At 39.8% G+C, this 24,047-nt stretch overlaps 1 protein-coding gene across 3 annotated transcripts in view; it reads right to left on the bottom strand.

Moving 5' to 3' along the window:
* Nucleotides 1-7,143: 7,143 nt before the first annotated feature.
* LOC309538335 (lipoxygenase homology domain-containing protein 1-like) overlaps nt 7,144-24,047 on the bottom strand; it is a 179,666-nt gene continuing 162,762 nt past the window's right edge. For all 3 annotated transcript variants that reach the window (XM_082233720.1, XM_082233722.1, XM_082233721.1), the window contains 11 exons: nt 22,520-22,727; nt 21,430-21,489; nt 19,868-20,046; nt 18,095-18,311; nt 14,465-14,610; nt 14,222-14,297; nt 12,487-12,565; nt 12,021-12,264; nt 10,880-10,958; nt 8,940-9,015; nt 7,144-7,408 (listed from right to left, as the gene is read on the bottom strand). In XM_082233720.1, the coding sequence (XP_082089846.1) occupies nt 7,354-7,408; nt 8,940-9,015; nt 10,880-10,958; nt 12,021-12,264; nt 12,487-12,565; nt 14,222-14,297; nt 14,465-14,610; nt 18,095-18,311; nt 19,868-20,046; nt 21,430-21,489; nt 22,520-22,727 (1,419 nt within the window). In that variant the 3' untranslated portion in view covers nt 7,144-7,353. The remainder of the gene's footprint in view (nt 7,409-8,939; nt 9,016-10,879; nt 10,959-12,020; nt 12,265-12,486; nt 12,566-14,221; nt 14,298-14,464; nt 14,611-18,094; nt 18,312-19,867; nt 20,047-21,429; nt 21,490-22,519; nt 22,728-24,047) is intronic.

Here is a 24,047-nt window from a genome sequence, read left to right as displayed (position 1 = left end):
GCGCTGTGGGCTAAAGCCTCAACGCCTAGGGCTTGCCGATCGAAAGGTCGGCGGTTCGAATCCCCGCGGCGGGGTGCGCTCCTGCTGCTCGGTCCCAGCGCCTGCCCACCTAGCAGTTCGAAAGCACCCCCGGGGGGCAAGTAGATAAATAGGTACCGCTTACCAGCGGGAAGGTAAACGGCGTTCCGTGTGCGGCTCTGGCTCGCCAGAGCAGCGATGTCACGCTGGCCACGTGACCCGGAAGTGTCCCCGGACAGCGCTGGCCCCCGGCCAATAGATGTGAGATGGGCGCACAAACCCCACAGTCTGTCAAGACTGGCCCGTTCGGGCAGGGGTACCTTTACCTTTACCTTACATATATCACAGGACATAGGTGGTGCTGTGGTCTAAACCCTCAGCCAGTAAAGTGAGATGAGGACTGCAGCCCCAGAGTCGTTCGTGACTGGACTTAACTGTCAGGGGTCCTTTACCTTTACATATAACACATTATGCCATTATGGGAACCATTGGCCCCCAGATGTTGCTGGACAACAACTCACATCAGTCCCAGCAGCATGGTCAGTGGTCATTGATGATGGGAGTTTTAGTCCAGCAACACCTGGGTGTCCACAGGTTCTGCATCCCTACATTACAATAATCCAATGGAGAGGTTGCCAGAGCTTGCATCACCAGTGCTAGGCTAACCCTGTCCAGGATTATCACTGCAGGTTAACCAGATGAACATGGTTAAAGGCTCTCCAGGCCACTAAGACCACCTGGGACTCAAGTGACAATGCTGGATTAAGGTGTTCACTCAAACTGCATACTTGCTCTTTCAGGGGGGAGCGCAATCCTGTCCAGAGCAGGATGAACATCTTTGTATTTCAGCCTCTGTTTTGTTCTATAGAAGAAGTGCAAAGACTATGCCAGAGGTACTTCACATAACTCTAGCCTTCAGTTTACTGAATAAGTAGAGTAGTAGTAGTATGGGAAGTAAGGCTAGGTGAGACTGGGAATCTTGCTTTTTTCTTCTTCTGTTTTGGAAGATGCATTGGCATGTTTTTGTTTTCTGTATTTTGCTTTGTTCTGTTTTAGTAGTTCTCAATATTTCATTTTTTTCCAGTTATCTTTATTTAGAAAGCATCTGCTTCATCCCGATGTTTTTTCTGCAAATGTTTATGTTAACCAATTCACATCCAAATTCTCTGTTTTCATCTAATTTTCTAACAGGTGTCTCTTTTATAAGTTTTTTTTCTACAGCATCCTCAAAGTCTCTGTGTTCATCTGCTTGGATTCCTTCTATTTTACTTTTTTTTCCAATCTGCAAAAGCAACAAGTCACCATACAGAGAGATTGTGACTGGCCTCCCCGTATAAGACTAATTAGTCTTTCAATATTACAGTAGCATTGTTTCATTTATGCCTCACACTGTAGCTGTCAATCCAAAAGAAAGTCCTTTTCATACGGGCACTCTCCTTGGATATTGGCTTGCAAGGATGAAGAAATGAGAACTGCTACAGTTTAATGAACAACAAACACAGGAATCATGCTGCTTTCCTTAAAACTACTTACTGAAAAGCAATAATGAGCACATTAAAAGAAGTTTGTAAAATTATGAGTGATATCAGGGCCAGCCCACACATGAGGCAAGGTGAGGTGACTGCCTTGGGTGGCAGGATCTGCATGGACAGCAGATTCAGCCTCCAAGGAATGCATCATCTGCTATTGCCCAGTAGCAGCAATGGCTGTGGCACACTCCTTGGAGGCCTTCTCAGCAGAAGCCTCCCAGTGCCACCTCTACAGTGGCCTCTTGGCAAATAGGAGGTGTTGCTGGTCTCCCACCCTTGTTCCTGATGTAGATTTTTATTCCCTTTCGTGCTTCACCTCAGCTGTCAAAATGTCTCAGGCCATCCTTGAGTGATGTGGAGAAAGTGGATCAACAGATTTCCACCAACTTTTTCCCCTTTCCCCATGAAAAACACCCTCTGTCAATGCCCACTCACATTATAAAGAGCTTATAACCCACCTACTCTCAGCAGCCTGAAGCATCATAGCCAGACACTGGAGAGACTTGTCAGGAGTGAGCATGGACCACTGGTACCAAATCCTATGGGAAACAGCCTTACTAGAAAAGCTAACCTACAGATTGAAACTTACATGGGGACAAATAAAAGAGGACACCTTCACTGTGGTATGGCTCCCATTTATTACATACACAGCAACAAGAACAAAACAACAAGAACCCACCACCAACATATGAATCGATATGGTTAACTTGACCCATGCAAACAAATCTCACTGCAACCATGCCCTGGCCATCCCAACCTCTCTCACTACCAAGGAAATATAATAAACAAATAGAAAGAGAACCTACTCAAGAGACGCTAACATAAAAACTCTGCATATACACCAAGTATTACCACCCCTCTCCCCTCTACTTTATTCTGTATACAACACTAATGTCTCACTTAAAATGTAAAAAAAAGTCTACAACCTGAAAAAGAGACAATGTGTGTGCTTTTGTAAACCAATAAAATCCTTAATAAAAATTGTTTATAAAGGTGAGAAGCACCCTCTGCCCTCAAAGCCGTTCTTTGACACAGAATGAAAGCTGTCCCTTGTGCCTGTATTTCCCATGTCAAATAGCAGCTTTGGGGAGACAGTTTTCATGACAATTGCAGCACAGGGGTAGAGAGTTAAAACAACAGCAGCAGTACACAATAATTGGTTTCCTATGCTTAAATGGCATTTCTGCTCTGTAAAAAAATAACTGTTTGGAGACTCAGAACCTTGTAAGGAAGATTGTGACCTGAAAAGCTACTCCATAAAGTGTAGTAATTCAGGAGGAAATTCAACTCTGTACATGTTGAAAGGTAATGTTTTGCATAAATTGCTGCATTTTACAGAGCTGAGTCCTGGCACAGATGATTGCCACAATACTGCTCCAAATTTGGAGTGCACAACATCACACTATCTACATGTGTGGCACTGCTGGCACCAGCTCATTAGTCCCTGTCCTGCCCATTCTCTCACTTAATTTGCTAATAGGAAAGATGCTTTAAAATATGTTACCTGCGGCAAGGGGTAGGACTAAATGACCTTCAATGTAGTGGTGAAGCTGTAGCCATTTAACAGCTGCAATTTGCAGCATTTTTAAAGCTTAAGTGAACATAGAAAGCCCTTTCCACAACATGTTGCATGGAATGGTTTTTTGCTAGCTGAGCAGAATATTCAAATGATTCCATTTAACTAGTACTCTCTTCCCACCTCTCTTTCTCACACACAATATAAAATGTCCTAAACCTCTAGCAGAGTTTTGGGGTGGGTGGCTTACTGCTCTGAATAATTTGACTTTATTCCATGACTTCATCAAGATGCCAAATAATTCCTTCATTTTACTCTCAATATGCATTTATTATTCCCCCATGCAGCTACACAACATAATGTGTAGAACCATCTACACATAATTCAGTTTATTTTAATATGGTACACAAACTGTGAAAACATTTGCCAAAGGATTACGAGAGAACACTCTGTTCTGTGCCAGAGGTAGATATAGTCTGCTCAGTGTAGAATAGTTTTTTAGTAGTGTTATAGTGGGAACACACAATACTTTTGTTGTGTATTACTTCTCTAATAAGATTGCATTAAATGCTTAGTGAATTCTGCTTTACCAGATCAGCACTTCGAGAATGCTGTCTGCTTTAAATGAAGTGGAAGCTGCAGCCAAGTACCATTTTTGAACAGCATTGTCTAAGTTATTTATGGCTAGAAACAAACATTTCAAAAGCCCCCACTGTCTCTATAGAAACTGGCTGAAGACTAGATTTTAGAGCTTTCTAGTAGGAAATTTACTGTTGTCTCTCATGGTTGAAGAATTCAAATAATTTTTTATATTCTTATTATGAACTGCTAACTGAAAGTTTAACAGGGAAAGGTCTTTTCATTTTACATTTCCTTTGTGATTAATGGCAAACTGCCACCCTAAATAAATTTATTTGGAACCCCCATTGATACCAAAGGGGTTTACTTTCAAGCAAATATAACTCGGGTGGAAACTGTTCACATAGAAATCATCTTTCTGTCATTTCAGCCAATTCAGCCATGTTCATTTTTCATGCTTCCATTGAACAAATTTTGATAAAAAACTTCAGTACTTTGGAGTTACACTTGTACACAACAATATAAGTTGCACACTATAGTCAGGAATTATTTCATAAACTAAAGTTCACTTTCTTTTTTAAGAAAATTATAGAATGAATTATAATGGTACACATGAGTAGTTCTAAGTCTCAGTACACCGAATCCAAGAAATCATAGAATGATTTCTTGTAATGATGAGTTGGGTACTACTGATTTGGGCAAAGTGCATAGCATTTGTTGGATGGGGCTGCACTCCCTGGAACAGAGTACAAAATTTTAGGTCCAGAGAGTGAAAGTGGCTCTGCAGGACCCTCTATCTGCCCCTCAGAATTCTTCTCAAGCCACACTCCTTTCTGGTACTGGTCTGCACCCACAGGAACATGTGTCTGGTTTTTGTGCCGCTGATTGATGCCATTTGAAGAACTGCAGTTAATGAAATCATAAAATTGTTAAGTTGAAAGGGACACTGATGGTCATCTAGTTTTGCCTCTGAAGTTTCCCAACAATTTGTAGCTCACTCAGTAGGCAAGGATTAGTGGATCTACTGCAATCTGAAAGAAAATCTTACAGGACTTGCTGCCAAATTGTGTAAAGAATAAAATTCAAGTTGAAAATTCTGATCATGAAAAAATCTGAATCTTGGACAACATCTGAGGAGAGCCAGTGAATTTAGGGGCGCATAGTAGGCCATGAGGCACACACTTCGGTTCACTTCCAGCACTTCATCACTGCTACCTGTGTCCCAGGGACTGCTGCCTGAGGTGGCTGAGTCACTCTGCCTAATGGTAGGGCTGGCACTTTTTAAAGCATTCACCAGATTGTGGCTGCTGTGTCTAGACTGGTTGTCTAGACTGCAATGGGCAATTGAGGGAAACCATGAACAATGGAAATGTGCATCCAAACAGACATCAGGTAACAAGTTTCCCATGAAAACCTACTGCTTGGGACCAGCAAAATGGAGTGGCCCGTGGAATTCCTCTTATGGGCTTTGCAAAGGCCTGCTCCTTTGCATGGCTTTCACTATGGTTGTTCTAAAGAGTGTGCTATATTCCTCATAAAACTTAACCTGGTTTCTTATTATAAATAGCACAAGCTTGTATGTGTGTGGGAGTGGGGAATAAGCAAATAAGCTGTTAGGAGATGCTGTTCGGTGTTAGTAGAAGCAAACAAATTAAGAAGGCATTATTTACACTTGATAAACTAGAAATGGCATCAGGGTGAGTTAATATTACAAACTATTAATGAAAGACACTCTAAATGAAACAAACCACATAATAGATCACAGCAAACTGATTCTGTGTAATGAATACTGATACTGACTAAACTCATCTGTGCACTGGGGATAGAGTTTTAAATTCATTTCAGCACGTACCTTAGCAATGTAAGCACAAAGAGAACCATTGGAGAACTAAATTAACCCTGTTCCCTCAGTCAATCAGAAGACATTATACTGTAGGTCTTACAGCTAATAATCTATGAGACAAATTAAAACTAAAGCAAGTCATCTGCAAGTAGGTTAATAGTCTTTATTTTAATTTCTAACCAAGTACCACCTTACCTATTACTGTCTCTTTCCTTTACTGAACCTTTACAAGTCATCAAAAATCTGGGTCTTATATGAGGCACATGGAAATATTTAAAATATGACTTGTCAAAATGTTTCCCTGTAGCACATTCTGAACCATTCATTTTTAGAAACTCTGCAAGGACAAGGGCAGAGATGGACCACAACTTGCAAGAATTTAAAACAGGAATAGCCAAATTCATGGAGGAGAGGGCTATCAGCAACTTCTTGCAACGATACCTATGTACTGCCTCCACTGTCACAGGCAGCAGGCCTCTGAAGGCCAGTTGCCAGGAATCACAGGTGGGCAGGGTCCTTTTGTGCTCATGTCCTCCTTGCAGGCCTTCCAAAGGTATCTGGTTGGCCACTCTGAGAGGAGGAAATGGACTAGACAGCCAATGGTCAGATTCAACAGGCTCTTCTTATGTTCTTAAGATAGAAAAGCAGAATTTCTAGTACATATTGTTATGCATTACAGTGGTACCTCGGGTTACAGACGCTTCAGGTTACAGACTCCGCTAACCCAAAAATAGTACCTCAGGTTAAGAACTTTGCTTCAGGATGAGAACAGAAATCGCGCAGTGGTGGCAGTGGGAGGCCCCATTAGCTAAAGTGGTACCTCAGGTTAAGAACAGTTTCAGGTTAAGAACAGACCTCCAGGACAAATTAAGTTCTTAACCCGAGGTACCACTGTATCCACTTCTCCAGTCTCTTTACTGTAGTTAAAAGTAGGCAATATCATACAATCATAAAGACAGAAGCCAGTCTTCTAACTGCTCTCCCTCCCAGATCTAGAAAACAGTGATCTGCACAATTTCTTGTTGGGATTTGAACTAGAAAGCATTTTTTTACAAGACCACACCAATAGCAGCAGAAGGCATGTGACCACAGGGAAATTTCCATAGCTATCAAGGTGATATTTGGTCCAGTAGAATGACTGGGCAAAACAAGTTCTGGGAAAGTACTTGTGTTTTTCATTTATTTAAAAATATCTACCTTGGAATATATATTCCTCACTACATAATCTATATTTTCTTTTCTTTTTTTAGGTAAAGGTACCCCTGACCATTAGGTTCAGTCGCAGATGGCTCTGGGGTTGCACGCTCATCTCGCTCTATAGGCTGAGGGAGCTGGCGTTTGTCCACAGACAGGTTCCGGGTCATGTGGCCAGCATGACTAAGCCGCTTCTGGCAAACCAGAGCAGCGCATGGAAATGCTGTTTACCTTCCTGCTGGAACGATACTTATTTATCTACTTGCATTTTGACGTGCTTTCAAACTGCTAGGTTGGCAGGAGCTGGGACCGAGCAAAGGGAGCTCACCCCATCATGGGGATTTGGACAGCTGATTTTCTGATCAGCAAGCCCTAGGCTCTGTGGTTTAGACCACAGCGCCACCCACGTCCTTTGACAACAAATCCCAAATATTGTGAAATGATGGAAAACAAACTTACAAAAGTTGCAATACTGTATCTCTGCTTTATTCATGTTTGGGTACAGGTGTTCAGAATTCCTGGTAACATTCTCACTCGAGTATTCAAATATGATATATTGTTTTGATATTTCTTCATGATAATTATAGTTCTTTCACAATTAGAAAATACAAATAAACCCAATCAGCTTGATGTTGAGGGGAAGCATGTTCAAATAGGATTCTCTGAGTGCATAATTACACGGAAAGCTGCACTACGGTACGTCCATCATTTTCATCTTTAGCCAGCCACCTGGTGAAGAAAATATGCATTGCTGTTGGAAGAGATGGTTCACACATAAAAATACTCTGAAAGGACATGAGTACTGAATTGTCTCTAATCTTAAGGAACCTGGGTAGCACCTTGTACTGACAGTGGACTAGTTATCCATCACTTAAAACCCACATTTGGGAATGCCCATCTGAAAATAAATAGGGGGAGAAGGTTGGAGTAGGCATATATATGGATCCATTGACCAGGGATGATCCCTAAACTCACTTTAAGAAGAACTGGGAAGGCCAAGTTATAAACAAGCAAAAAACCTTTCAAAATAAACCAATAAACAAAAAATATCCTTTATTTACTGGGTGGAGTAAATCTGGCACATCAGGAATCAAGCTTGCCTTGGGTTGTTGACATATAGGGTGCCTATGCAAAATTAACACTCTTCTGCCACTGCTTTATGCTTCTTCTAACATTTATTTATGCAAAATCTTTTACATGGACTTAAAGCCTGCAATTGTCCATTGCATGGCGTCTCCCAAGGGAGCTGAAGGCAGTTGCTTTAGATCATGGGTAGGCAAACTAAGGCCAGGGGGCTGGATCTGGACCAATTGCCTTCTAAATCCAGCCTACGGGTGGTCTGGGAAGCAACGTGTTTTTACATGAGTAGAATATGTCCTTTTATTAAAATGCATCTCTGGGTTATTTGTGGGGCCTGCCTGGTGTTTTTACATGAGTAGAATGTGTGCTTTTATTTAAAATGCATCTCTGGGTTATTTGTGGGGCATAGGAATTTGTTCATTCCCCGCCCCCCCAAAAAAACATAGTCTGGCCCTCCACAAGGTCTGAGGGACAGTGGACCAGCCCCCTGCTGAAAAAGTTTGCTTACCTCTGATGTGTGTGTTTTGCCAAATCACCACAAGGCAACCATACATGTACTAGCTAAGAGCATGGCAGCAGCATTGTTAAATACTTAAGTTTTATGATCCTGTGGGTTTATACATAAAAGAAAAGAAAATTTCCCACTTCACTTTTCTCATGTGTTTAAGTAACCAGGCTGTGGATTACTGACTTACCTCTTTTCTATATGTAAAACGGATTTTTTATTGGAATTGAAGGGAAGTACTGAGGGCCAATGAAGCAAATTCTTGATTATTTGTAGACTGAAGAATGGGCATACTGATTCTTCCCATTTCCTTTGGTCTGCTTGTTTTTGGAAATGGAAAGAGGACTGCCATCAACAGTCTTCCCTGAATTTTAATGTGGGAGATTTGAAAGTTGCATATTTTCTCTAGTCTGAATAGTATCACTTTACTGATACTATTGTTTATGAAAGTTGTAACCATCTGTAGCATTCATGCTATAATCCTATAATCTAGTCTGAATAGTATCACTTTACTGATACTATTGTTTTTGAAAGTTGTAACCATCTGTAGCATTCATGCTATAGTCTTAATCCCACATGCCTGGGAGTAAACCCCACTGAATTCAACAGCACTTGCTTCTGAGTAGACATGGTTATGATTGTGCTGTGATCAAGTTTAATAACTGGGAAACAAACCGGTTGCAACTGAAGGAGTATAGTTCATTCGTAGACACTTCTGTGATTTCTACTTTTTCCAGAAACCAGCCACTAGCTGTAAAGAAAGGACAATAATAAAGTATGTGCACCTCTGAGTACAGATAAACCCAAAGAACATAATTCTAAATTTATTTTTCAGTCATAGCTACACCTTAAAATTGGAGAAAATTTTCTAAATGAGAAAAATTATTGGCTATTTTGACAGTGATTGTCAAAAACTGAGCAAATGTTAACATTTACCATTCATTCTTAAGATATTTGGTTACAGTGGCCAGTGCTTCCAGAACATTATGAACCGCAAGGCCTACTCCTAACTTTATAAATAAGGATAATAAACAGTTTAATTGTAAACTTGGAAAAATATGTCATTGACCATATCAGTCTGGTAATTTTTTATTTTAAGCCCTGTGGCACAACCACTGTGGACCAGCTCTCTTTTAAAATATCCAATTTTATCAATGACAAGCATTTACCTGTGAAACATACTGGTCACTAGGGGACAGACACAATGGGGTGGGTGGGTGTGAGAATGGCAGGCTGGGGTACTTTACTGATCTACTTGCAGACAGAGATACCAGCTTGTTGCATAAAATTGAAGCCTGGGGTGCTTTCTTGTGAACAAATGTGATTCTGGATCAATGCAGTAGCCTGGCACTTGAAATAACAGGCTAACTATTCATCTGTAGATAGAGTGATGTGCCACCTGCAGCTCAAATCAAGCTGTAAAACATATTTTCAAGTTAAATTTGAAAACGGGTCTCACTACATTATATGCCATAGAGCAGGTGACATGTAACCAGAAATAAGTGCCCTGCCATTTCAAATGACATCTGCACAGCAGAAGTTTATATAGGGAGAGAAAAAATATCCTCTGACTGCAATGATTGTTTATTGGCACTGATTTCTTGGAATAAAATAAGTCAGTTAATATATCTGCAATAGCTTCAGATAAATCATAACATAAAATGTCCGAAAAGCAATTTATTCCCTCACAGTTCTGGACATTCCTCACTCCAGCCTGGTAAATACTGACATTTACTCATAAATGATGGAAATCTGGGTGAAGCTGGGTCATTTATTGAAGAAAAGTAGTGGTTCTTGAAATGTACTGGTACATGTCAAAATTGATTGTGTCCTGAAGTTTGCTTTGAACATTCTCTGACAGTTATGGGGAAAACATCGTGATTAAATCTTTTTATCTTTTTTCTTCCAACAACTGGTTTGAGAAGTTAGTAAATGAAGCAAAGAATGAAGCAATATGGGGAGAAATAGTGGAAAGCAGATTCAACTTCCCCCCTCTAATTTAAAATGTTATCTAATAACACAGTAGCATGCAATTAAATGGATTTTGAGAAATTTCTAAGAAAACAATACTGAATTCTTGAGACATACAAGTAAAGAGAATTAATTTTCTTAAGGAAGCAAAATAGTCTTAATAAGCAAAAAAATTACATTACATTTCTTCTTGATAGATGTCATGGAGACTTGTGTAAATCAAAATAAGTGGATTAAAAAAACCCAGATGGTTTCCCTACATAATATCTGAGAGTCAAGTCACATGCTATTCTGAGGGCTCTATAATATGTGGCATCAGTTCTGGCAATGTTATAATTCTTTTTTATTACATTTATATCCCACCCTTCCTCAAATTGGCTTATAGTGGCATACATTGCTCTCTCCCCCATTTCACATTCAGAACCACCCTGTGAGGCAGATTAGATTGAGTGAAAGTGGCCATCCAAAGTTGCCCAGTGAGCTTCATGGTGGAATAGAGACTTGAACCTGGATCCCTAGTCCAATACTCCATCTGCACCATCAAGCGCCTGAGGGAGATTTGAGGCGTTTCAAAATTGAAGGTGTGGATTCATATGCAGATAAATGACAACAAGGATATGCAATAAACCTACAGGTATACTTACCAAATCCTTTGCCATCATGTCCAATTTCAATTTTCTGCAGCCTTCCAACATCCTTTGTTTTGATTCTGAATGTGTCAGTCTTCAAAATAAGAGAAGCAGCTTTCAAAATGTGACAAGTCTATGTCTGGAAAACAGTATGCTTATCTGGGACTGGTTTAACTTTATCTGTGTGCAGGGGGTAGTGGATGGCTGGAGGAGTGCATTATTGTTACTGTTCCTTTTCTGGTACAGTTGTATGCTGCTAATTTTCAGCTCTTCTCTGAAAACATAAAACATGTACTTTCCACATTAGGTTTTGAAGGTTTCTTCCCTTTTTATTGGTTTCAGAACCCAAGAGATGTTTTCTCTCTGGTAAGTGCATTATGAATTGCCAGTCAGGTGAAGAAACAGCACCTTTTGTTTTCATTTTTTTAATTTATCTTTTGTTTATGGTACCCAAACCTGCCTTTGGAAACATAAAGATAAGCGATTTGACTCTAGTTACAGCCAAATCTCTCAAGTGGTATACAATTTGGTTCAGAATATAGTTTCACTTCCAGTATTCTTGGCAGCAGCAGCACTTTATGTGCATGGATAGTACATTTCCAAGAAGCACCACAACCTCCCACAACTGCATCTTTCATCTATAGGTAGAAGATGCCCTAAAGACAGCAGTGAAGATGGTTTCAGACAGATAACTAAAACAAGGCTAAATGGAAAGTGGAATCTTTTCCCTTTTATAACCTAAGGCTTCAGCATTTACTTTCATTTGCAGGCAAGATGAGGTGGAATCAAGTCACAGTCTGGCCAGTATTTTACAGGTTTGTAACTTAGGAGCACATCAGGGTTAGGGTTTGTAACTTAGGAGCACATCAGGGTTTTGATCATTTAAAGGAACATTCTACCCATGTGGCAACAAACTCAGGATTGCCCCAATCCAATAGGAATCCGCAGCTAATCATGACTGAGGAGCAACCTGTAGAATCCAAACCCGTGTTTGTCTCATTTGCATCAGTCTTAATTGTGTTTAGTCAGACGTAAGCCAGGTAAGTGGTGGACTTAAGACTGCCACCTAAATGTAGCATGTGTACACCTAAAGGTGTAATGTATGAAGTGCCCCTGAGATAGAAAGAGTGGAAAACATAGACACTGAACTATTTACCTTTGTTCTTTCAAAGGGATCTTGATGATCTAGAGACTCCTTGAGTTGAATTAACTGAGATGTGTCCTTGTCCCCAAACAAAATTATATGAACATTTGCGTCAGTTCCTGCTCCCCTTTTGTCACCGGTGTACACTTTAATAATATGCTCTATCAGATTTTCTGAGCTACCGTCTTCTTTGGTAATAAAAGAGAGAGGGATTTCTTTCCTTATTTCAGGTTCATTAGCATCCAAAAGGAATATTCTAAAAGGAAAAGGAAAAAGATTGAGATCAAGCCACATAGTGATGGTTAAAATTCAATATGGAACTTAATAAGGAAAAGAAGAGAAAGAAATATAGTTAATTTCTACAGACGTGTAGAAATAAACAGGGATATTTAATAAATATTCTGTCACATGCTATTGGCTAACATGCTAGGCAAGTCAACAAACATTTAGTGTGATTTAAAAATGTATAAAAACTCACTCATTCACTTCAAATATGTATACAGGTTCGTTCTTTGGGGCTTCCTTCAGGTGGAGTGCTTTAATATCCAGTTTGCAAGCTACAGCAGAAGCAACAAGCAATGAAAACAATTTGCTTCACATCAGATATTAATTTGAATCTAGTACTATCTAATATAATAAAATTAGATATCAATAAATGGTCTTTCCACCCTATTACATAGAATCATAGAATCATAGAATCATAGAATCATAGAGTTGGAAGAGACCACAAGGGCCATCGAGTCCAACCCCCTGCCAAGCAGGAAACACCATCAGAGCACTCCTGACATATGGTTGTCAAGCCTCTGCTTAAAGACTTCCAAAGAAGGAGACTCCACCACACTCCTTGGCAGCAAATTCCACTGTCGAACAGCTCTTACTGTCAGGAAGTTCTTTCTAATGTTTAGGTGGAATCTTCTTTCTTGTAGTTTGGATCCATTGCTCCGTATCCGCTTCTCTGGAGCAGCAGAAAACAACCTTTCTCCCTCCTCTATGTGACATCCTTTTATATATTTGATACATCTCAGCCTTTTATACATCTCAGCCTTGCACTGAAAAGATGTACTTTTGGGCCACAATGGGAGCTTTTGTTCAATTGTGAACAGCAAGTCCATGTGTAAGTGTGTGGGAACAATTCTGCTTGAGACCATGGAAGGGCCAAAGGGTCAAGTCACCTACTTCTGCATCATGATCCCCATACAGCAGGGCATAGCAGGGCAAACTGAGGGACAAATATCCAAGACCCAGACACTCCTACATGATCAAGTCCTATTAGGATGATAACTTTGAGACTATTTTATCATACTGATTTTAAGAGGACCAGTTGAGTTTAAATACATTCTTTTTGTTCAGTCACTCTGCACTTGTGCAATGTAAGGATTGAAAGAAGCAAGTTGGTCATCACAGAGAGGCACCCTGGCTCTACCTCTATACCAGAAGTTGTAGCCAGGCTCAGCAACCACATGCTTGAGGAATAAGTAAACAATTATTTTATTTCAAGCTGCTTTTCATTAATATATGCAGCGCTCTGTATTGTTTTAACTTCTGCTTCTTTAATGCTTTACACCACAAGCCTATGCAACCCTACTCAAAAATAAGAGTTCAATGCGATTTACTCCCAAGTAACTATGACTTCAACTTTAGTGTTTTAAGCTTGTGGTTGCGATCTTCATGCCAGTTCAGCACAATGAAGTCTTGATATGATTTTATTCACCAAGAAAAACAGAGGAAAAGTCTTGTTTACAGTAAAATGATGTGGGCATTCTCCCCTTTTGCAAATGGGTGTTCACTGAGCAGTTTGAGAAGATCTTGAATTTCAAAGGTGCCTAATTCAGAAACTTATAGGACTTTGATAGATTCCTTCTAATAATGGTCACCCCCAAAGCAAAGGATGCTTCTTAATGAATAAAGCACCCAGAGCCCTAGCTGCATCCCTACCCTAGACCTGATCAGGTATTTATTTATTTATTTCAATTTGCATACTGCCCTTCATCTGTAGAACTCTCTGAGGTTCACAACATAAAAATACAAGATAAAAAACACAAAATACAGAATAAAAACAAGAACAGAAACAAACCACTAAGCCCCCTGCTGGTGTTGGAAAGGCAGCTTTGCCTTGCTACATGTGCAGCTACTGCTATTAATATTAATGTCTAATGTAAATACAAATATTAAGAAGCTATTTCAGTGGTATCTTTATAATAAAAGAAACTTACATGATTTGCTTCCAATGAGTAGTGTAACTTTGTGTAGCTCCCCCAAATCCACAGCATCTATCTGACCTGTAAATGACTAAAAAAATCCAGCAATATTTAGCTTATTCTCTCTCTCTCTCTCTCTCTCTCTCTCTCTCTCTCACACACACACACACACACACACACACACACACACTCTTCTGTAATAGGTTTCAGACACAAATGTAAATGACCATTCCAAACATCTGTGAAGAAGTGAATTACCTCCCTGTCTTTTCCTAGCTGAGATGGCAACAAAAGCTTCCTGTTTTCAGTGTCGCCATTGGTTCCGTATATACACAGAGACATATGTATGGAGCTGATTTTGCTTGAGGTATCATTGAAGAATACTTTTACATCATATATAACAACTGTAAAATAGAAAGGAAAGCCAAATCCAATAGAACACCTTGTGTAACTATTTTGTAATTCATTACTTTATAAATTTGCTTCCTTCCATTTGCCACATACTAGTCTTGACATTGTGTATGTGTGAAATTATGCTTAGAGAGGTGCTTAATGGTGGTGTTCAACTAGGTTTTACTCAGAGTAGACAAACTGAAATTAATGGCCCAACTGAGTCAAATTCACTAACTTCAGTGGGACTACTCTGAGTAAAACATAGGGCTCATTCATATACACTTTCATTTGCCCTATCACTTTCCCCTGGGGAAACCCAAGGTTTAGCACTGAATCGGAACAAATGGCAATGGAGGTTTCTGCAGATTGCCATCTGCTCCAGTTTAGTGTTAAAGAGCAGGTTTTTCCAGGGGAAATTGTAGGGCAAAGGTAAAACTGCTTGGACCCATTGCTAGAAAGCATGTGGAAGTATGGATGAGCCTTTAGCTGAGCTTCACTCCTATGTGATTAGGAGCAAAGGCCTTTTCAACTCCCACTTCTTAGCAATTCACTGAGGAATAATACAGAAGACACATCCTGCTGAAAAGCTCCTATCCCCAAATTCCTAATTCTATTTACATTCTGTAAATAGTTTAGTGCTCATTTCTGTGTTGTTTGCTTCAAGAAAAAAATCTGTTTGCAAATAATATGGAAATGAGTGCTAAACTTGTACTATATTCCACTATAGTTCCAGAAGTGGCTTTTGCATCATATGAAAGCTCAGATATAACACAGAATTTGACAGGGGAAATTTGTTTAAAAGGAATAAACTGCCATGTGAATGCAGTCTACTTCATGGCCTTAATGTACAAAATGCTCTGTCTTCCTTATCTTATTAATTTTTGTAGAAATTCACTGGGGTAGGTAATTAATACTACTATTTTGGGCAACTGAAGCTCAGCCAACTGCACCATGCTAGCTAATGATTGTGGAAGATGTGGGTTTAATGAATGTCTAAATGTGATGAAGAGCTCATGCAACTGCTTTATAACATTCCGAGATTCAGATTTATCACCATGAATTTTCATGGCATTATTGCCACTACAGTTTTGGAGTCTCTACAAAAGAAAAGACAAATCTGAGGGTGCTGTGGAACAAAATATGGATTTGACAACATGCGGAAACAGCCACACAACTACTGCTCATGACACCACCAAGGAACTGATCTTCAGGCCAATCTGTCTGCACTACTTTATGCACTCTGGTCCCTGGGTGTTTGTAATAATAAACTAAGTGGCTTCTTGAGAATACAGCCCTTTGCCCAGATCTGGATGAAAAAAATGAAACAGCAGATGGTTGATTGGCTTACAGAGTTAGGAACTCAGATATATTGCAGGGATAAGAGCTACAACTGCAAGAGTACTGGGTTGTCAAATTCGCAAGCCAATCACTACAAAGATTTTAAGCTGCTTAGGTCCCTCTGACTTCAGAGAAAGTGAATTACCTTAAACCAAGTACTCTGACTGAACTAGCTTGGGCACCCAGCTATTAATATTCAGGATGTAAACTGTGTTTCCAAGGTGCATTCAAATCAGGATTTTAAATATATACATTTAGCATTACAGATGATATATCTTCAGAAAAAAACATATTTAACATTGATTTGATTTTCCAGAAAGAGTTGTGTGTATCCAGTTGAATATTTTGGTTAATTTTATTTGCTTGATGGTGTATGTGAGTGAAAGCTCTGAACTTAGGTAAAATTTCCATAGGTAAAATAGTTATTGTAGCAATATGTATTATAACCTTATGTATAAAATCTCTCCTGCTTCCCCTCTCACTTTGAAATACTCTCCTGGTTCATACGTTCACCATAGATGAGTTATATCTATAGATGAGTAAAACAGATTCCCCACCCCCCTTCAGGTGTTATGGGTCAAATTTCCAAAGTGTGATTCAGAATTCATATATGCCCCAAGTGTAGTTCACTGCATCCTTATCTTATCCAGATCTGTATAGCTGCCAATGGATCTCATTTAACAGTGGAATTTAGTGGTATTATTGGATTCAGTATGGCTCATTATAAATTTGTGTCATAAATAAGTGTAAAACTAGTAGGAATGTACATAAATTAGGCATGCCATATTTAACACAAACATGCCTATCATGTAGCTTTTATTACAATTATCTATTTACCTATAGTTAATTAATTTATTAATCAGTTCAAAAGCAGGTGATAAATTAAGTGACTAATGTGCATATTGCAAATAAACTAACATAGGCATCATTTTGATATATTGAAAAAAATGAGATAATATACGATCTAATAAAGAAAAGTTACTACTCATTACAGCTGCTTGAAAGTTATCTCCATCATTCTTTCATGTGATGAAACTATGGTTGAAAACACAGTGAGGTCACCGGCCCCCACAGCATTTCAAGTCACATTTGCATGTTGCTGTACACACTAGAGAAGACAGAGATGTTTTCACCTGATGCATACTGCCTGTTTGGTTTCCCTAGGCCTGCAACTGCCCCTAGCTCTTATTCATGAAGCTATCATCTACACATGTGTAAAGTCTGTCTCAAACGCACACACCTCAGCTTAACTGAAAAGTGAATGTGGCTTACATTTTCATATTGCATGGAGGCTGATTCGTGGGGAAAACACATCAAGCAGTATACAGGATTGTGCAGGATTGATATGGATTGTGGACATCAGGTGTCCATGACTTCAGACACCAGTGGTGAGGCTGCCTTGGAGCCAGAATGTGTACACAGCCTAAGAGTGAGTTTCAAGCATTTTTCCTTTATTTCCTTACATTCAGTCCATGTAGAAGCCAATGCCTCCACCTGGAAATTCTGTGTCTAACTGAACACTGTGACCATGCTGAATACAGGGTCTCCCCCAGATCCTGGATATTAGGACAGCATCTCATGGTATAAGCTTCTATGCATAGCTGGAGTTTGGGAGTGAGAAAAAGAAAGGTGAAAACCTGAAGCCATTCTCTAGTCTTGCTGAACCGAGGTGAAGGGAAAGCTATTCCCCTAGTTAGAAGGCAATGCTATCTTTTTTTACTTTAATACGTCAGAATCAGCATAACTACAGAAAATAAACCTACTCTTAATTCTCAGCCCAATAAATGATAATGTTCCTTTAACATTTAACCTACAATTAAACCAATCAAAGCTTGCAACTCTATTTATTAGACAAATTCTCCATTTCTTTGTGTTTGGGGGGTGTTCACACATGAGAGACAGACTGAGGCTGGGTGTCCATATTAGGGCCTAATATACCCACAGTCTCAGTCTGTTTCATGTGCACAGACGACCTTCCCCACCACCACAAGTGGAGGGATAACTTGTGTTGCTCTAACTTATTATGTGTTGCTCTAACGTATTTTCTTAAAGTATTTTAAATGTGTGCTTAAACCATATTATTTTATTACAGCAACTTATCTTGGTTTGAACTGTAATAACAGAGGTCTTCTGTGCCTGATGCCAATATATACCTACCGGAAAGTGCTTCCCTTAATGGCCACTCTACAGGGAATTCAATCCATTGGTCTCCATTAAGGAGAGGAAGTGTTTTATTTATAGAGAGACTAAAGGTGTCCAGGGTTCCTGTGTTCTGCATTTTACAATGATGAAACAACTGGAATATGCTTTCTCCCAAGTGATGAAGCCCAAACGTCACTTTATAGAGCATTCCCAAATCATCTGGGAAATACACCTAGAAATAAACGACACAGCAAGTTGATCTTTTGAGTGATTCTGTTGGCTTTAAAGGACATTTTGATATGCATTGTACATCCCTGCAGACCTCAGAAGGAGCACAAATGGCCAATATAAATTGTTTTGAGATTCTTCCTCTGAGAGCCCAGTCTTCCTTCTTCCCACTAAACAGCTAAATTTACTTACTGGCTTTGTAAAGTAAACCCTCAGTATGGTAATGAGGACACACATTGGGCTAGATACAGATGCAGTCATGCCTTATCCCCACTGAAATCAATGGGACAAGACCTTTGGTGGTGGGGATGGGAGTTAATGGTGGAAGAGCTGGCAATTCTTCCCCCATACAACCCTGCCAGTCTCTTGCTGCTACAGTGGATGTTGGGGGGAAGGGCAACTAGAGAAAAAATAAGTATGGCAGCTCCAGGACTGGTGTACTTTCCTTTCCCATCCTGGGGGTACGTCAGGGGAAAAGGATGGCTTTGGATCTGGTGACCCCAACAGGGACATATTCCTCCTGTCTAATTTTTGGCTTAGGTCACATACCAAGATGACCAAAGCCATTTTAGCCCGACAACCAGGGCAGAAGCCAGGCTGCAGTGGGTCTAGAACATCAGTTCTATCTAGGAAAACCTGGAGCAGAGACACTATCACTTGTTCCAACACTATGCTCACAAAATGAATATTTGGGGTTGGCCAAACACCATCGGGTCTTGAGAGGGCTTTTCTTGAGAGGGTGGTATAACCACTGTCTCCTTGAGGCCCGATGGTTTCATGCCATGCTGAAGAGAGGCATTAACCACAACAATAACCCACTTGGCCACTTCCTCTCTGTCTGCTTTTATTAGGCAGGCTGAGCAACAGACTAGAGTACAGCCAGTGGGTCGGCTATCTCCAAGGAAACTATCGACTTCCTGATGTAACATATGCCAAAAAGAATCCAGAGAAAAAGAGGGAGCCGATGATGAAGTCACAGAAGAACCAGCACATGCATTCAAGTCAGAATGAAAATTAGTGATTTTATCTGTAAAGTGTCTTGCAAGCAGGCCAACAAGGGATGTGAAATCATTCCTCTCTGGGGAATTACCCCCCAAAGAATCCTTTGATCACCTGAAACAGTTATGTTGGATACCTCTGCACAGATGCAATGGTGTTGGAGGAAAACAATTTGTTTGGCAACTACACTGACATGGAGTACGTTCAAACTGGGCTGTTGCCTGCTTGATTCACCACAAGTTTTCCACCAGTATTGCTCCAGTCAATGTCCTTCCAGTTTCATTGCCCAAAGCTCTGGGGGAAACCAGGGGGCACACCTGGTTTTGCTTAAACATAATTCCTACCATATTGACAAGAAAATCCCCAAGTGCTACCATAAAACCATTGGGATTCACCGGACTTCTCAGACAGGCCATTTTAATAGGTCCTTCACCCCTGCAATAGAGTTGGTTTGTTTGCAACTTAACCTATGCAGAAGTATGCAGCTGCTAAATTAAGCCTATACAAAGCTCATCTACAAAAAACATTGGCAAAGATGATAACAAGTATACATTATTTTACATCATATGTTACTTGGTCCTCAGCTTGATCTTCTACTTTATCCTCCAAAGAAATTGGTTCAGATTTGCCATTGCATCCATAAAATACCAAAACAAGTTTAGAAATGTTTCCCCAAGACATCTTAAATTCTTCTGATGAATTTTCATGACATTCAGTGAAATAAATCTTCCATGAACCTTCTGAAAAAATGAAATTGAATAACATTATGAGAAGACTAAACAAGTTTTTGTAAATAAAACCAATGGGGGGGGACAGTAGGCTAAAACGTTATGGACTCTTCTTTAAACCAATTATTTCATGAAGGGATAGCTCAGACTGTAGAGCATAAGACTCTTAATCTCAGAGTTGTGGGTTCAAGCCCCATGTTGAGCAAAAGACTCCTGAGTTCTAGAGGGTTGGCCCCTCCCATCTCTACAATTCTTTGATTCTAGAGCAGGCTTTTATTATTATTATTATTATTATTATTATTATTATTATTATTATTATTAACAACTTTGAGACATTAGAGAGGAATTAACAATACTTGAAAAATAATATGATAATAAATAGTAATTCACAAACAGACAATTGCATTATATTTATTATAAGCAATAGGATATATTTATTTACATGTATAGAAACCGATAATGATAGCATTTACGAGTAAATATTCTCAAATAGGGTTGGACAAAAACAAACAAACAAGAGAAAAAGATGAAAGGAAAAGAAAAAAATTAGCTTAATTGATTCTTTCTAGAGTAAGCCGCTCCAGGGATGCATAATTGACTGCTATTTGAGATTTGCATCCAGAATCTTCTTTTTCTTCTTCTTTCATTCTAATTTTCAAATTATATTTGGTTTAGAAGCTTTATGAAAAGATTGACAGTTCACTTACAGTATTTCATGGAAATACATAGAAAATAGTTTCACATTTTAAAATACGAAAGAAACACAAAAGTTTAAATGAAAAACCATAACTCCATAACAAAGAAAATACTTTCTGTCTGGCATTGAATGAAAGTGCCTGTTATAAAATCAGAACTGATCAAACTGCACCCTGTAGTGAGCATCGTTGTACTGTACCATGTCCTTTAGCTTATCATCCAGTAATATATTAAGGATTTCCTTTTCTGTTTTATACAGATCATTTTGCCATCTTCCCTCTCTTACTTTCACTATTTTGGCAAATTCAGCAATATGAGCTGTGCTCCACCCTCTCATCCGTTGCTCACCAGTGGATGGTGAACTGATCTTTCCCCATCTCTGGCTAATAGCTAATTGTGCCACTCTCAATGAATGCAATATGATCCCTTCATCATCAAAGAGTGTTATGTCTTTTAGAAAAACCAACAGGTTCATAGGTAATTAATAAATTATTTTTAAAAAATGTTCACTTTTTATAGAGACCCAAAAAGATTGCAAATTCAGAGCAAGTCCCAAAATATGGTGTATGTGTATGTGCGGCGCGCGCGCGCGCGCACACACACACACACACACACACACACACACACACTCTTTTGGTAGAAATATGCTATTGTTAGAGACAGAATTCTGATTGACACAGCTGCAGTGATATAAAATACCTGATTTCATCTCTTGCTTTTGTAACAGTGAGGCAGTGGTGCTTCTCCTTTCCTGTATTTCTAATTAAAACAAGATGGAACGCTGCATTAGTTTTGCAAAAGAATGTCTAGATAACCGTAAATGTCTATATCATAGATGGGGAACCTGAGGCCCTCCAGACATTGCAGCACTCACTATGACTGCCAGTGGCGTAGCGTGGGGGGTGCAGGGGGGCCGGCCGCACCGGGCACAACATCTGGGGGTTAGGGTTAGGGGGCGCAAATCCACGGGTATGGGGGCGCAAATCCACAGGTTAGGAGGCACAAATTACTTGCCTTGCCCCGGGTGCTGACAACCCACGCTACGCCACTGATGACTGCCATCATTCCTCACCATTATCTATGCTGGCTGGGACCAATGGGAGTCCTGCAACATCTTGTGGGCCGCAGTTTTCCTATCCCTTTACAATTTATTTTAAAATGTTTTATTTAATATTATTCCTAAAGACTTGGGAAATGATTCCTGGGGTGAAATTAACGAATTTTGCTGTGGGCTTGCAAGACTCCAGTCAGCTTCCCAGGACTGGTTTAGCATGCTGGCAGGGTCTTCCCTGCCTCAGGTGACACAAAGGAGGTTTCAAACTCTGACTAATAAAACTGAGTTATTTCCAGAGTTCAAGCCTGGAAAATCCAAGGCAAACTGAAGAGAGGTAGAGAAAAAGCACCTACCACTAGCAGCCGCTAGTTTAATCAACAGTCAGATTAATGATGCTGCTTCTCATATTGTAGGTGGAATGGCTGTGAACATTCCATGCCATTACAGTAACTCAACCAGTGGTTTAGAATGGGATGGCTTGCAGACAAATGACAGGAAATCGGTGACAGAAAATTCCCATAAAAATTGCATTCCATTTCGTTGCAAGTTCTAATAGTTTATTAATATTCTTTATCCTAACTGCTAAGCTGGCCAGGGCCATTGCTGTGGTAAGCAAAGATTCTGCATGGTGTGCTTTCTCTTATAACAGGCTTATAATAAATAGAAAAAGTGGCATGGTCTGCAGTTCTGAAGGAGATTCTCAGCAAAATAAGTAATATCTCAAACAATACTGACCTGTACCAGTCAGAGTTACTGAGGCACATCTTTTCCTATCAGTTCTGTCTCTCAGCCATGTTTGAGCCATAAAAAGTATCTCCTTTCCTGAAAACTTTGGCTCCTTCACAATAATCTTCTCAAGGTGCCAATCAGAGCCTTTTCCTTTTTCCACAAGCAGCTCAGATAGAGTTCCGATATCTATGGCTTCCACTTGAAAAACATCCACCTGGAGGGATCACAATTAACATTCAGAGGGCTTAATAAACAGAATAGTTAGGCTGGAACATCATAAAATGAAACTGCCAAGCATCTAAAAGCAAAAGGACACCAAACTGTTTTATTATTTAATGCTGACAGACACTAATGAGGAGACTTGGGAAACCCAATTCACTCACAGAGCAAAACTAAATTAGAATACATTGACTTCCAAACAGAATGAATTGGTACGATCCAATGAAATCAATGGACCTCTGTGGGCACATGCATGGATAGAAAAGAATGAGAATCTGCAAACACATGACTTGGGGTCACATTTATTGCTTAGCTGCATACACATATCCAATTGTTAAGGGTTATGCAGAAGTGAGGGACAATTTACAAAGACAGATTTACACAAACACTAATAACTCTAGGAACTATGCTTCTGCTACATAAATTGGTCTTATTTGGAGTTAGCCACCTATTAAGGTCAATTGGACCACTTGTCAATGAGCAGGTCATGGACTGCAGTTTAATATTTAGAGAAATTTGCACATTGCAAAATCCCTTTGATTTATTGTTTAAACTGTAACCATCACCTTGAAAACATCTTGGCACTGAAAGATAAATTTGCTGCCTAACATTCTCTTGGACTAATCTACCATTAGAAATAGAAATGGACGAGATGAAGGCCAATAAAATGAAACACAGTGCAGTCAGCTAAGTGGTACTGCTGGCAGGTGCAGCTCAATTGCTGGGGCAGAACAGAAGAAATAGCCTCTTGGTAGTGGCATCATTGCTACTTACCAAAAGGGACAAGAGGATGGTGAGGTTGGGGCTGTGTGGGCACGATAGCAAAGCCAATCTAGCACTCCAGCCACTGTGCCTGCATAGTCCAGGTCTCTCTGTGATCTTGCGCCCTCCGCTCCTGGAAAGTGGCAGCGATGCTGCAACCAGGAGGCTATTCACAACTCCACAACACTGGCTGAGCTGCTCCCACCTGTTATGGTCTGTCTGAAACCCCAGCAATGAAATACCCTCCTAGAATTTGAGATATTTGTCTGGTACCATATCATTTGTCATCTATGTGACAGACCACTTAGAGGATTAATATGAATTCTCTTCCACTGTTTTACTGCTAGTTTCATTCATTTTGCTGTTTTACAGTTTAAAGATTTCATTATGGGCTTGCCTTCAGTTGTAAGCCACCTTGGGGACCTATTAAAGGAAAGTTGGAGTACAAAAGATATATTAGGGGGGCAATAAGTTTTAAAAGATGTCCTGCTGCTTCTCTTGTTGAAACTGTACTGCTTTGAAGTATATGTGTTTTATCTTCTTGGTCACAAAG

The sequence above is a fragment of the Podarcis vaucheri genome, assembly GCF_965113315.1.
Source record: "Podarcis vaucheri genome assembly, chromosome: 8".
Classification (NCBI taxonomy): domain Eukaryota; kingdom Metazoa; phylum Chordata; class Lepidosauria; order Squamata; family Lacertidae; genus Podarcis; species Podarcis vaucheri.
This window is presented reverse-complemented; position numbering and strand designations above follow the sequence as displayed.